Below are 15,784 nucleotides of genomic sequence, written 5' to 3'. Positions count from 1 at the left end.
GTAGGCTTTGCATTAGCAGTTGGGAGAGGGCACATCCTGAGCGAGACATGGCCAGAGTGAATACGTATTTCTGGATTTTGAAGCATCATGGGAATTTGTTGCAAAGTGGAAGAGATACTCTTTGCTTTTTTTTACTGGTTATAGTTTATATGGTCTATATTTGATAGTAATGAGGATCAGGGAGTAATTGATATTATTTAATATTAAGCATCTCCCAAAAGGTTTATTTCAAAGTGTTGGTCTTGCCAGGAGAGGTCAAAGCCATGCTTTGATCTTCCTGCTCTGTGTGGGAAGTCAGGCACTGGCTGGTACATGCTGGAAGATTCTCCAACTGCAGCTTCTGAAGCTCTAGGTTGTGGAGCTAGAGCAGCATTTGGGGACACTGTGGAGCAGCAGCAAGGTGAAGAGTATCCCAGACAACATGATGGAGATGGTATATCGCAGGTTAAGACATCATAGGCAGTAAGGGAATGGGTGACCAACAGGCAAAGCAAGAGGCAATACAGGAGTCTCCTGTTGTTATTCCACTGCAAAATAGGTATACCACTTTAGACATTGTGGAGGGGAATGGCCTCTAATGGGAAAGGAACAATGTTAAATTTGTTGCTCCATGAATGGTTCTACTGTACTGGAGAGGAGGACAAAGTGTGGGAATGCAGTAATTATAGAGGAGTCAATTGTTAAGAGAATGGACAGGCACTTCTGTAGATACAAACAAGACTCTGGGGTGACATACTTTAAAAAGCACTGAAGATGCTGGAGTTCTTAGACAAATAAAACAGAAATTGCTGGAAAAACTCAGCCAGTAACAATGATGCGTTAATGCAATATATATATTTTACGCACACACAAATATTACACAGAAATGCATAATGAATTACTACTTAATAAACACAGTAATTAGCTACCATGGTGAGGGCCTTACCTCCAGCTGGGTATTGATACCCAATGTGGCACTGCTTATTATAGCAGCCGTAACATAAGAACTGGGCTTGGAACATAAAATAGGAGCAGGAATAAGCCATTTAGCCCTTTGAGCTGCTGTGCCACTCATTATAATCATGGCTGATCATCCGACTCAATAGCCTGTTACTGCTCCTCCCCCACATTCCTTGGTCTCTTTGACCCCAAGTGCTATTTCCAACCATAAGTTTTGGCTTTGGCTTGTTTCTGTGATAGCAACTTTCACAGTCTTATGACTCACTGGATGAATAAGTTTCTTATCTCAATTCTGAATGACTTCACTTATATCATGATTTGGAGGAGCCGGTGTTGGTCTGGGTGGACAAAGTTAAAAATCACACAATACCAGGTTATAGTCCAACAGGTTTAATTGGAAGCACACTAGCTTTCGGAGCGACGCTCCTTCATCAAGTGGTCCTTCACAACCACCTGATGAAGGAGCGTCGCTCCGAAAGCTAGTGCTTCCAATTAAACCAATTGGACTATAACCTGGTGTTGTGATTGTTAACTTTGTTCACCTATATCCTTAGCCTGTGACCCCTGGTTCTGGACTCCCACATCATCAGAAACCACTCTCAAGAAGGTTCAATGGACTCTAAACATTAACACTGTTTCTATCTCTACAGATTCTAGTGGTGAAAGCTGGTCAGCTGTGATGGAAAGAACTTTAGAGCTCCAACCATTACTATCTTCAGCTCCAGACTACAATATAAGTAGAAGAATTGTACATTGCCATAGCAACTCAGTTTCCTGTGTGGATTGTGACACAACACATCATGTGTTAATGGATATAACACTTGCACCTTTAATATCATAAAACATAAGTGAAACACAATAGTTCAACAGAATACTGTGTTGTATTATATCATTTTATCCCAGCCTGATGCAGGACACCAAGGAGAGGAGAGACAAAAGTCAGCAGTGATTAAAGTTAACGAAGATATCACAGAATCAAGCTCTGACCTAGTCCCACCAGTGGTGTGAGGTTGCTACCCATTTAAAATTTACTGAAAATGTTCTTTTTCAGATTCTCCTAACTTAAAGAAAAACAATCTTGAATTACAAAGATTTCAGTAAACAAGAAAGTTTTTTTTGGCTGCCGTGCTTCAGAGGCCCAGGTCTCTATGATTCTGCTCTCTCACTCAGGCCCAGCTCGTAAGCTTGTGTGCAGTTTTATTTGCTTTCTGAAAACAGTGCTGTGTTAAACTAGTGACATACTGTCATCCAGAGAAGGAAATAAAAGGATATTGTGGTATGTGGGAGTAAAATATTCTTCAAGGCTAATTTTAGGTGTTTGGATGACAGCAACTAGTGGTAACCTGGTACACAGAGCATGCTTCTGTACAGCAGGGAAACTTGAAACAAGGCTGGGTATGTTTGCAGTAAAATTCAGTACATAACCCTGACCGCACTGCTAAAAACAGTCATCCCACAATTCCCTTGAGTCGTTGCCCATAGGTTCCAGGTATGACAGACAAGATTTTTTTCTATCTATGGAGCATATAGCAGTTCTAAATCATTGATTTCCCTGAGTTTGATGAATATTATGTGCCTTCATGTGTGAGATGGTTCTTCTGGAGATTAGAATGGCGTTTATATCTTTCAGTCTGATGCGCCGTATCATATCTCATTGGAATAGCAGGTGATACATGTCGGAGTACTGATCCAATGTGACCATGCTGCTCCACACCATTACCCCCGCACCCCTTAGCATCAATATTTCACATAAGTTTGGGCATGTAACTTGGAGATACACCCTTGATAAACAATCATGGACAGCATTGTAACCAGATGACTTGTTCAAGCTAGACTACCTTGATCAAGGGTCTACAAAAGAACAGTACTTCTAACTCATTAAGCATTGGTCCTTTTTCAGTTACTATTAGAAAATAACAAATCCATGTTCAAATAAGAACGTTGTACTCTGTAAAGCCCTGTAGGTCGGCTAACTTACTGTTATTGGTGAAAATATGGGGGAGAAAATGAGGTCTGCAGATGCTGGAGATCAGAGCTGAAAATGTGTTGCTGGAAAAGCGCAGCAGATCAGGCAGCATCCAAGGAACAGGAAATTCGACGTTTCAGGCATAAGCCCTTCATCAGGAATTCATCAGAAAATATGGGGGAGCCACGGTCCAATTTTAATTGGTCTGGTAATTTGGCCCAGCCGTTAAGATTATTTAAATAAAGAGTTGATCTCTTGATATTTGTGGGATCTTGCTGTGCAAAAGTTGGCTGTTGTGACTACACTTTTCCTGAATTCTACAAAGCATCTTGGGTGCTCCCAGGACTGTCTGTGGATAGCATCCTTTGTCTCATTATGTAGGAACCGTATAAAGACCAACATTTCATTTTAGTTCCACAAATACAGTTCTCCTCCATCAATTTAAGCCAGCAACTTGCTTATCTTAAACATTATTTTAAAGCAAATATCACATAATTCTTAGACTCAATTTGCACTGCTCACTGCCCACAGAAGCCACTGAAGTAATGCCGTCTGCCAAATAGGCTTTTTTTTGCACTTGATGGCGTGAATCAAGTTGACAGGCAGGAGAATGAGGCACTTTGCCAATTCGGCAGAGACGGTTTTCCCACCTGCCCATCCCCCCTCCCTTCCTCTCACCCTCCTTCCGCACAACCTCTGAGAAGCCTTGCTAAGCTGGCAAAAAGGAAAGATCACTCAGTGCCTCTTAGAAAAATAAATAATAATAAACTATGGAATGTTTCACAGCAACGTTTTACACATCACTGAAAGGTTGAGCTCCTTCAGCAAGCAAACAACCCGGAGCCAATTTTATTATTTAATAACTTGAGTTCAATAGGCTGCCCTTGTCTCACTGTCTCAGCTTAGTCGCTTCTGCCACACTCCTCCAAAGATGCCAAAGGTGCTCAGTCTCAAATAAATTGATGCCTTCTAATTTTTACCCCTTCATTCCCAACTCATTCTGAGGTGATCTGAGGTGATCCAGGCCCACAGACTCACCAAAGTTCAAATGGATGGTGAGTTTTGTCAGCTGAGGAGTACCAACTCAGTTCAGCTGACTTCTGGGCAGGAACATTTCCAATGGATGCTGGCTCAATCAGAACTGAGGAGTACAAAGGTCAACCTAAAGCATCCCATTACCACATTGGTGCCCATGTTTCACAACTCATGTAACTGGACAAACATTTTACATTTCCTACCACCATTTACACATTCTCCTCTCGTCCAGGGATTCCCAAAAGTTTCACAGTTGCTGCCACAGTGGACACATTACATATGATCTTATGGTCAAATCCAAAGTTTAAACACTTACTGTGACAGCCATGGTTCAGTGAAAGGCACTCTTTCCTCTGAATCAGAAGATTGTCAGATCAAATTAAGATAGAGAAGTCTGAGGTGATGTATTTTTGGGGAGGGATGGGAAAGCAATATAAACTAATGGCACAGATCTGGAGAGTGTACAGCAACAGAGGGCACTGGAAGTGTATGTGCATCAGTCTTTGAAGGTGGTAGGTCAGAGTGAGAGAATGTTTAGGATCATAGATAATATTGTGAAAAGATACATTAAGAACAAATGCAGAAAATTTATCCCACACCCTTATAAGGCCCCTCTGATTAGGCCCCAGTTAGAGCACTGCATTCAGTTCTGGTAACCATATCTCAGAAAGAATGTAAGACACTTGAAAGTGTGCAGAAGAGATTCACTGATGGTTGCAGGGATGGGGGATTTTTAGTTACAAGATTAGATTGAAAAAAATGGGATTTTCTCCTTCGAGCAACAATTATTGAGCAGAGATTAGATAGAAGTACACAAGAGTGTGATAGATTTCAATAAGACAGATGAGGATTATGAACTTTTACAATTCTCTACCAGAGGGCTGTGGAAGCTCATTGTTTGAATATGTTTGATGTAAAGATTGATTGATTTTTGATTACCAGTGGGATACAGGATTATGAGGATGGGGTTAATAAAGGGCTTAGAAGTGTTCGATCAGCCATGATTATATTGAATGGCAGGGCAAGCTTGACAGGCTGAATAGTTTGTTTTTACTTGTTTCTTCATAGAGAAAAAAATGTTCCCATTAACTGATATTATAAGAGCAAGGGGATGCAATTTAAAGACTATAAGACCATAAGACATATGAGTGGAAGTAAGGCCCTTCAGCCCATCGAGTCCACTCAGCCATTCAATTATGGCTGATGAGCATTTCACGGCCACTTACCAGCATTCTCCCTGTGTCCCTTAATTCCATGCAAGATTAAGAATTTATCAATCTCTGCTTTGAAGACATTTAATGTCCCAGCCTCCATTGCGCTCTGTGGCAATGAATTCCACAGGCCTACCACTCTCTGGCTAAAGAAATGTTTTCTCATTTCCGTTTTAAATTGGCCCTCTCTAATTCTAAGGCTGTGCCCACGGGTCCTAGTATCCCTGCCTGACGGAAACAATTTCCCAGCATCCACCCTTTCTAAGTAAGCTTCTATTAGATCTCCCCTCAACCTTCTAAACTCTAATGAATACAATCCCAAGATCCTCAGCCATTCATCATATGTTAGGCCTACCATTCCGGAATCATCCATGTGAATCTCCATTGGACACGCTCCAGTATGTCCTTCCTGAGGTGTGGGGCCCAAAACTGGACACAGTATTCTAAATGGGGCCTAACCAGAGCTTTATACAGTCTCAGTAGCACATTCCAACCCTCTTGAGATAAATGACAACATTACATTTGCTTTCTTAACCACAGACTCAACCTGCAAATCAACCTTTAGAGAATCCTGGATGAGCACTTCCAGATCCCTTTGTATTTTGGCTTTTGGAATTTTCTCACTGTTTAGAAAATAGTCCATCTCTGTATTCTTTTATCTGCAGTGCAAGATCTCACATTTGCTCACATTGAATTTCATCAGCCATTTCTTGGACCACTCTTCTGAACTATCTAAATATTTCTGCAGCTCCCCCACCTCCTCAGAACTACATCCCTGACTCCTAACTTCGTATCATCGATGAACTTCACCAGAATGCCCCCAGTCCTTTCAACCTGATCATTAATATATAAAATGAACAGCTGCGGCCCCAACACTGAACCCTACGGGAGACCACTAGCTGCTTTTTATCCCAACTGTCTACCTTCTGTCAGACATCCAATCCTCAATCCATGCCAGTAGCTCACCTCGAAAACCATGGGCCCTCACCTTACTCAGCAGCCTCCCGTGAGGCACCTTATCAAAGGCTTTTTGGAAGTCTAGGTAGATAACATTCACTGGGTTTCCCTGGTCTAAACTACTTGTTACCTCTTCAAAGAATTCTAACAGGTTTGTCAGGCGTGATCTCCCTTTACTAAATCCATGCTAACTTGTTCTAATCTGACCATGCACTTCCAAGATTTTAGAAATCTCATCCTTAACAATGGATTCTAGAACTTTACCTACAACTAAGGTTAGACTAATCGGCCTATAATTTTCCAACTTTTGTCTTGATCCATTCTTGAACAAGGGGGTTACAACAATGATTTTCCAATCATCTGGGACTTTCCCTGACTCCAGTGATTTTTGAAAGATTACAACCAATGCCTCCACTATTTCTTCAGCCACCTCCCTCAGAACTCTAGGATGTAGCTCATCGGGACCAGGAGATTTATCAATTTTAAGACCTTTTAGCTTTTCTAGCACTTTCTCTTTTGTAATGGCTACAATACTCAACTTTGATCCTTGATTCTCCTTAATTGTTGGGATATTACTCATGTCTTCCACTGAGAAGACTGACATAAAGTATTTATTAAGTTCATCAGTTATTTCCTTATCTCCCATCACTAGCCTTCCTGCATCAATTTGGAGCAGCCCAATTTCTATTTTTGCCTCGTTTGTTTCTTATGTATTGAAAGAAACCTTTACTATCATTTCTAATATTACTGGCTAGCTTACCTTCATTTTGATCCTCTCCTTTCTTATTTCTCTCTTTGTTATCCTCTATTTGTTTTTGTAGTCTTCCCAATCTTCTGATTTCCCAGTGCTCTAAACCACTTTATAGGCTCTCACTTTTTCTATGATACATTCCTGACTTCCTTTGTCAGCCATGGCTGTCTTATCCCCCCACCCTGGATAATCTAATTTAATATATAGTGCAAAATATGGAGGGATAATATTGGGATGACCTGAAACTCAATGCCCACAAGGGTGGTGGAAATGGAAATAATCAATGACTTCAAAGGGAAGTTGGATGATGTCTTTGATGAAATAACCATGCAGGACTATGTGGATTGAGTGAAGGAGTGAGATAGGCTGGACTGTTCCACAGAAAGGTACCAATCATGGATTGAATAAGCTGAATGGCATAATTAAATGTGATAAATAACTTGTTGTCCAGAATTTGATGCCCTCTCCAAGGCAACTTTGATAGTGAAGAGATGGGGGGGGAGCCCTCATTTAATCAGGCAGGAAGATGGCAAGTGAGGACCATGCTTTCTTCCTATGTCCACCAAATTAAGCTCACTGAATGAAATGGCATCATTTGAGGTCCGTAATGTCGAGTACATTAACCGAGTATAGGGGTGTAGTGGGTGGAGTTCACTATAAGATGTAGGAGCAGAGGAAGGCCATTCAGCCCATTGAGTCTGCTTTGTATTTCAATGATATTATGTTTGATCTGATAATCTTCAACTCATTTTCCTGCCTTTTCCTCATAACCTTTGATTCCCTCACTAATTAAAAACCTGTCTATCTCAGCCTTGAATATGTTAATGATGCAAACTTGACAGCTTTCTGCAGTAAAGAATTCCACAGATTCACGACACTCTGAGAGAGGAAATTTCATTTCTGAGATTATGTTTTCTGGCCCTAAACTGTCCAATGAGCAGAAGCATCCTTTCCGCATCTACCCTGTAAAAGCTCCCAAAAATCTTACATGTTTCAATAAGGCTGCCTCTCATTCTTCCAGATTCCAGTGAATACTGGCTCAACCTATTCAATCTCTCCTCATAAGACAGTGCCTCCGTACCTAGTATTAGTCTTGCGAATCTTCTCTGGACTGACTCCTATGCCAGTATATCTTTCCATGGACAAGGCGCCAAAACTGTTCCTTGAATTTCAGCTATAGCCTCACTAGTGCCTTATATAGTTTTAGCAAAACATTCCTACTTTTAAACTTCATCACATTTGAAATAAAGTGCATCATACCCTTTGTATTCCCTAGTATGTGCTGAAGGTGGATGCTAACTATTTCTGATTCAGGGACAAGGACTCCCAAAGTCTGCTGTACTGTAGCTTTCTTCTATCTTTCTTTCTCCATTTAAATAATCTTCAGCTCCTCAAATCCTGTTGCCAAAGTACATGACCTTACATTTTTTCACATTATATTCCATCTGCATCTATAGTAGGAAGCAAAGGGAAAAACTTTACAACAGTTAAAGCCAGAGCTAGTGCAAAGGAAAACGATCATCATTGTTGGAGGTGTGGTACAATCATCTCAGCTCAAGATCATCTCTGCAGGAGCTCCTCAGGGTAGTGTCCTAGACCCAACCATCTCTAGCTGCTTCATCAACAACCTTTGCTTCATCATAAGGTCAAATAGGTGATTCTTCAGATACTGAAGCAACGCATAAGTATATGCAGAAAAACTGACACCAATATTGGTGGTATAGTGGACAGTGAAGAAGGTTAGTTAAGGTTAAAAACAGACCTTGATCAATTGGGTCAATGACTTGAGGAGTGGCAATATGGGTTAGTTTGGTTGCAACTCCAATGACACTCCAAAGGCTTGACATTATCCAAAGCACCTCCATCACCACTAACACTCAGTAGTAGCAGAGAGGTGCACTGCAGAAATGTATTAAATCTGCTCAGACACTACATTCCAAACTCGTAATCACTATCATATACGTGGATAAGACTCATGGGCACACCACTCTCTGCAAGTTCCCCTCCAAGCCACTCACCATCTTGACTTGGAAATACACCACTGTTCCTTCACTGTTGCCAAATCAAAATCCTGGAATTCTCTCCCTAAGGACATTGTGGGTCTACCTTCAGGAGGCCATAGAGATGTACAGTATGGAAACAGACCCTTCATCCAACTCGTCCACGCCAACCAGATATCCCAACCCAATTTAATCCCACCTGCCAGCACCCGGCCCATATCCCTCCAAACCCTTCCTATTCATATATCCATCCAAATGTCTTTTAAATGTTGTACCAGCCTCCACCACTTCCTCTGGCAGCTCATTCCATACTCATACCACCTTCTGCATGAAAATGTTGTCTCTTAGTTCTTTTTTATATCTTTCCCCTCTCGCCCTAAACCTATGCCCTCTAGTTCTGGACTCCCCCACCCCAGGGATAAGACTTTGTCTATTTACCCTATCCATGCCCCTCATGATTGTATAAACCTCTATAAGGTCACCCCTCAGCCTCCGACGCTCCAGGGAAAACAGCCCCAGCCTGTTCAGTCTCTCCCTATAGCTCAAATCCTCCAACCTTGGCAACATCCTTGGCAGCTCGACAACTTCTCAAGGGCAATTAGTGATAAGCAATAAATGCCATCACACATTCTATTATTTTTTTAAATATTAAAGTTTTTAAAAAGCCAGTCAAAGGCAGAGAATTCTGTCGAACATACATTCCCTAACTTTCGAAATCTGTCCTGTACAGAGTCAGGAGTGTAACGGAATATTCCCACTTGCCTGGATGATTGCAGCTCCAACAACCCGCGAAACTTCCTGATATCCAAAACAAAGCAGCCGGCTTGATTTGCACCACATCCACAAACTCCAACATTCACTACCTCCACCATGGATGTAGAATGACTGCAACAAATGCTCACCTTGCCATTGGTGCCTCTATCCTCTGAAAGGATTTAAAAAACTCTCCTGTTCCCTCCAATGTAACTGCCTGTCACCTCCCTCACACCATCTCTTACATGTAGCCTGGAATCCAGCAGGCTGATGTAGTACTAGCAGCATCCACCACCTCTCTGCTGACACTGCCATTCATTAGAACTACTGGCCATATTGACTGGCACCTTTTACCTGCTGGCATTGACACTCTAGTGTCATTGATCCCAGAAAATGCCCGCGGTTGTCCAGTGAAGAACCTAACACTTTAACTCTCCCTCCCACTCCACCGAGGACATGCAGGTCCTTGGACTCCTCCACCGGCAGAACACAACAACACGACGGCTGGAGGAGGAGCGCCTCATCTTCCGCCTGGGAACCCTCCAACCACAAGGTATGAATTCAGATTTCTCCAGTTTCCTCATTTCCCCTCCCCCCACCTTGTCTCAGTCGGTTCCCTCAACTCAGCACCGCCCTCCTAACCTGCAATCCTCTTCCTGACCTCTCCGCCCCCACCCCACTCCGGCCTATCACCCTCACCTTGACCTCCTTCCACCTATCCCACCTCCATCGCCCCTCCCCCTAGTCCCTCCTCCCTACCTTTTATCTTAGCCTGCTTGGCTCTCTCTCTCTTATTCCTGATGAAGGGCTTATGCTCGAAACGTCGAATTCTCTATTCCCCTGAGATGCTGCCTGGCCTGCTGTGCTTTGACCAGCAACACATTTGCAACTTAATTTGGCAGACATCCCACCCCCCCACAACCCCCAACCGCTCTCTGTACCACCCTCCTCCCTGCAAGCAGTAAATTGAAACTTATGGCTCTATTGAACCATCTCCAGAGTTTGAGTTTCTAGATCAAGGCTAACGGTGTGGTGCTGAAGAGGTGTTCTGTTGGAAAAGTTATACCACAGAGGAGATGTTGAAATGAGTATTTTGTTTTCATTCATCCAGAAATCATGCATGTTCTGCTGACAAGGAGTCCAGGTGATCTTCAAGCGTCGTGCTGGCAGAATAATTCATTGCCTACAGTAGCTATTTGAAGGTCAAGCAGCTTCAGTTCAGAGTTTATGAGCTGGAGGCTGAATCACAGACACTGGAACCCATCAGAGAGGGGAATGTTTACCTGGATTTTTTATACCAGAAGGCAGCAACTCCTGTTCGGATCAAATGTTACAAAATGGTCAGTGAGCTGGGACAGGAGCGCATAAGTGTGAGTGTGCAGGTAAGAGAACCCAGAGGGCTTAAGTGTCAACCTCTACAATTGTCCAATAGGTTTGAAGTTTTCTCAGGATGAGATGCACTATGTCACCAGAAGCCATTCAAATCAGCAGAACAAGAAGTCTTCGTTGTGGGTAATAGCACAGTGAGGGGAAATGACACTGTTCCATGCAGTGAAAAGTCTGGATGGCAGTGTTACCTGCCTTGTGCCAAGGTTCGGGAAATCAGCTTAGACCTGGAGTGGAACTAGCAGTGAGGAGGGGAACGATCTGAGTGTCGTGGCCCATGGAGGTACCAATAGGTAGAACTAGGAAAGAGGTTTTGCATAGGGAACATAAGGAGCTAGGAACTAAATTCGAAAACAGATCCTGAAGTTTATAATAAATTTCTGGAATATTACCTTAACCTGGTGCGAATGTATATTAGATTAGATTAATTACAGTGTGGAAACAGGCCCCTCGGCCCAACAAGTCCACACCGACCTGCCAAAGCACAACCCACCCAAACCCAATCCCCTACATTTACCCCTTCACCTAACACTACGGGCAATTTAGCATGGCCAATTCACCTAACCTGCACATTTTTGAACTGTGGGAGGAAACCAGATCACCCGGAGGACACCCACGCAGACAAAGGGAGAACGTGCAAACTCCACACAGTCAGTCGCCTGAGGCGGGAATTGAACCCGGGCCTCTGGTGCCATGAGGCAGCAGTGCTAACCACTGTGCCACTGTATAAAATTAGAGACTGATGTGGGAAAAGTAGGTTCCAATTTGTTGGGTACTTGCAAAAGTGGGGACTGAACTGTTGGGGTAGTCTACACCTGAACTGTGGACTATGTAACTAGGGTAGTAGAGGGGATTTTCAATTAAATAGCGATGGCAAGAGATCATATGTGAAAAAGATGTGGTATATCATAGAGTAGAGAAAATGAATAGAGCAAAACTGTAAAAACGGAAATTGGGGTCTAAGAATGGCAGGAAGGAGGAGAGAGAAAATTAAACTAGGAATGAGCCAACAAATCAAGACTAGATGTTATAAGAAAAGCAAAAAAACAAAATGATTTGAATGTGTATTCATAATGCATTCATAACATAGTGGGTGAATCAATAGAAGACATTGAAGTAAATAAATACGATCTGATGGCTATTTCAGAGATGGTTTCAGGATGACAAGGATTAGGTCCGGAATATTATGGTCATTGTTTATTCATTCATAGAGAAATAGAAAGCTAGGTAAATCCAAAGAGGCATTTGAGCAATAATTAGAGATGAACTTGGCTCAGAGATCAAGAATGCTGAATTAGTTTCAATGGAGATGAGAAATTATGAAGAAAGAATTCATAAATGGGAGCTGTCTATAGGCTTCTAACTGTTGACAATGTAAGACAAATTTTAAAGAATATATTTTTAATGCTTCTGAAAAAGGGATAGCAATAATCGTTGGTAACTTCAATTGACATATAAACTGGTTTGGCAGTAGTGGCCTGGATGAAGAGTTCATGGAATGCTTACAAGTTAGCAGCACATTTTGAAACTGACCAGACAGTAGTTCTGGTGTTGTGTAAAGTGACAGAATCAATTAATGATCTCAGAGTTCAGGCATCTCAAGGTAACAGCAATCACAATATGATTGAATTTTATATTCAACATAAAAACAAGAAGACTAATATTTGAAAATTAAATAAATAATATGTGGGCATGAAAGCTGAGCTTACTGAAGTGAACTTGTGTTCTAGGCTAGATCAACACAAACACAGTGGCAGATATTTCAGTGAAAATTCAAAGTATATTCCTAGTATAAAGAAAGATGCTAAAGGGAGGACCAACCATCCTTGATTAGCCAAAAAAGTTAGGGAAAGCATCAAACTTCAGAAAAAAAATGTGACTGCAAGGCACAGCAGAGAATTACTGAAAGGTTAATCAGAAGGAAGAAATTAAAGAACATGAGGAAGCTAGCTAGAAATGTTAAAACAGATGACAAGAGTTCCTACAGGTATGTAAAAAGGAAATGTGAGAGTTAGTACTCTTGGAGTTGGCAATTGAGAATTCACAGTAGATCATAGTGAAATAACAGATTAAATTAATAAATATTTTTCTCTGTATTCACTATAGAGGATACAAAATCTTTATCAGGAGATCGAAGGGAGAGAAGAATTTAGTGAAATTACAATTATGTGAATACGTGGAACATTCCTTGTCCCAGTCCTATTCCGGCCCTCATCGACAACTCTTTTTCCAGTATATGGATGGTATAATCAGTGCTGCCTCCCTCTCTCATTCAGGATTGGAAAAGTCTATCAATTTTGTTTCCAATTTGCACCCTGCTCTCACCTTCACCTGGTCCATCTCTGACTCCTCCCTTCCTTTCCTTGACATCTCTGTTTCCACTTCTGGGGATAGACTGGTCACCAATATCCACTATAACCCCACCAAATCCCACAGCTACCTGAACTATACATCCTCACACCCTGCTTCATGTAAAGACTGTATTCCATTCTCCCAGTTCCTCCGCCTTTGTTGCATTTGTTCCAATGATGTCAAATTTAACAAGGGAGCCTCCAAAGTAACTACCTTCTTCCTAAATGGAGGATTCCCCAGCACTATTGTTTTCAGGGCCCCAGGCAGGTCCAACCCATTCCTGCACATTTGCTCTCACCACTTCTCTTCCTTCCTGTAACAGCGATAAGGTCACCCTTGTCCTATCTACCATCCCATCAATATCCACATCCAGAGGATCATTAGCCACCATTTTTGCCACCTCCAGTGGATGCTACCACCAGACATATATTTCCACCCCCCCCCACCCTTGTCAGCCTTCCGCAGGAACATTTCCTCCTTCTTCACTAGCAACACACCCCCAACAGCCTATCTATTTACTTCCTCCCTCCATGTTATCCAAAAGCCTAAACATACCTTCCAGGTAAAGTAGCACTTTACTTGCACTTCATACAATCTAGTCTACTGTACTCACTGCTCACAATGTAGACTCCTCTACACTGAGGAAATAAAATGTAGACTGGGTGACCACTTCGCGGAACACTTGCATTCTGTTTGTGAAAAAGACCATGAACTTCTAGTTGCCTGCCCCTTCAGCACACCACCCTGTTCCTTGGCCAACATCTCAGTCTCAAGTTTGCTGTAAAGCTCCAGTGAAGAACAACACCTCATTTTTAACCTAAGTACCCTGCAGCTTTCCGGACTCAATACTGAGTTCAATAACTTTAGGACTTGAGGTCTCCCATGTCCTTTCCCCAGTCCTCACACACCAGGCTTGTTATCACATAATCTGCTATTACATGCCATTCATTGTTAACCATTAATAGTCCCCATTAACAGGTATTCACCTTACTAGCCAGATAATTATCCTTTGTCTGTCTAACTGTTCTTCTCTTTCTTTGGGGTCTATCCCATCAATCATTTACTCCTTACCCCCTCCCCACCATATCTTCTGCATATAAGTCAACATTTTCCTAGCGACCATCAGTTCTGAGGAAAGGTCACTCAACCTGAAACGTTAACTCTTATTTCTCTCCACAGATGCTGCCTACCTGTTGAGCTTTTCCAACAATTTCTATGTTTGTTTCTGATTTACTGCATCCACAGTTCTTTCGTTTTTTCTTAAAGGACTGATCTGACTTTCACCTTCGTACATAATTTCTATCCTTATCTGCATTTAACCATTGTATATATTAACTAATTTTGCATTTTTACTTAAACAACCTACAGCCAGTTTTGTAATAAATTGACCTTCATCTCATTTAAGACTAAGGCTTTCTATTGGCTATTTTTAAATTGAATTACTCATAAAAATAAACATAACTTCTTAGATCATTGAACATAGCTCATCTTAGGAAAGGATTTTATCCATGGTGAGGACAATACTTTGATCATTCCCCTTCATATCTCTTTTTGTGCATGGATTCTTTATGTCTGATTATGTTCCTGTGAAGTGCCCCAGAATCTTTTGTCTTTTTATGGGTGTTCTATAAATACAAAAATGTAGTTGACAAAATTAAAGAAGCTTAAAGAGTTACCAGCAGCTTTATCCATCTTGGACTTCAATTTCTGTTCACACTTCCGTTTAGCATGCAGCAGCAAGTAAATCTGTTCATCCCTGGTAATTACATCATCTGCATCAACCTGATTAGGAAGAAAAGCAAAACAAATGTCAGACAAATGGGGTAGAGATGAATCTGATTCAGATTCAGAGGCTAGGGTCAGTAATTTAAGATTATCACTGGGGGAGTGCGTGGAGAAACTTAGCTCAGGGAGTGTTGCAGCATTGCTGCAGATATCAATGCATCTCTAACAGACAAATGGAATAACTAATTGAAGCAAAGTGCTTATAGAGTTATAGAATGGGAATATATATTGCGTGGGAAAATGGGATTGCTATCTAAGAGCCAGTACAAGCGTGATGGGACAAATTAACCATTCTCTACCTACTGACCAAAATTATTACAAGTGGAATTTGGGTTGTGGATGTCTAAGGGCAAAGGTTGGGATAGAGGTTAGATACTATATTTCTTCCTATATCTCACAATACACGCGTTCCTAACTTAGGAGACTGGACAAGCAAATAAATCATGGGGACCATTACATCCAAACCCATTCCTTTCCTGAACCAGAGTTGATATGTGTGCATTTGACCAGCAGGGGTCACTGGACATCAACCAATATGCCTAGAGTTTCTCCTGTGCTTCATTATGTTATGTCATATATTATTGTACAATTAATTTCTCAAGTTCTGTTGAGTAGGTAAACATACATAGCAAGATATCACAAGTTAAAA

General features: G+C 41.6%; 1 protein-coding gene across 1 annotated transcript in view; it reads right to left on the bottom strand.

Moving 5' to 3' along the window:
• pth1r (parathyroid hormone 1 receptor) overlaps positions 1–15,784 on the bottom strand; it is a 170,441-nt gene that overhangs the window by 51,213 nt on the left and 103,444 nt on the right. Inside the window, exon 2 of the mRNA XM_060824047.1 lies at positions 15,027–15,132. Within this exon, the coding sequence (XP_060680030.1) occupies positions 15,027–15,132 (106 nt within the window). The remainder of the gene's footprint in view (positions 1–15,026; positions 15,133–15,784) is intronic.

The sequence above is a fragment of the Hemiscyllium ocellatum genome, chromosome 4 (assembly GCF_020745735.1).
Source record: "Hemiscyllium ocellatum isolate sHemOce1 chromosome 4, sHemOce1.pat.X.cur, whole genome shotgun sequence".
NCBI classification, from domain to species: domain Eukaryota; kingdom Metazoa; phylum Chordata; class Chondrichthyes; order Orectolobiformes; family Hemiscylliidae; genus Hemiscyllium; species Hemiscyllium ocellatum.
The sequence above is the reverse complement of the archived record's forward strand: the minus strand, read 5'-3'. Positions and strand labels throughout refer to the sequence as shown.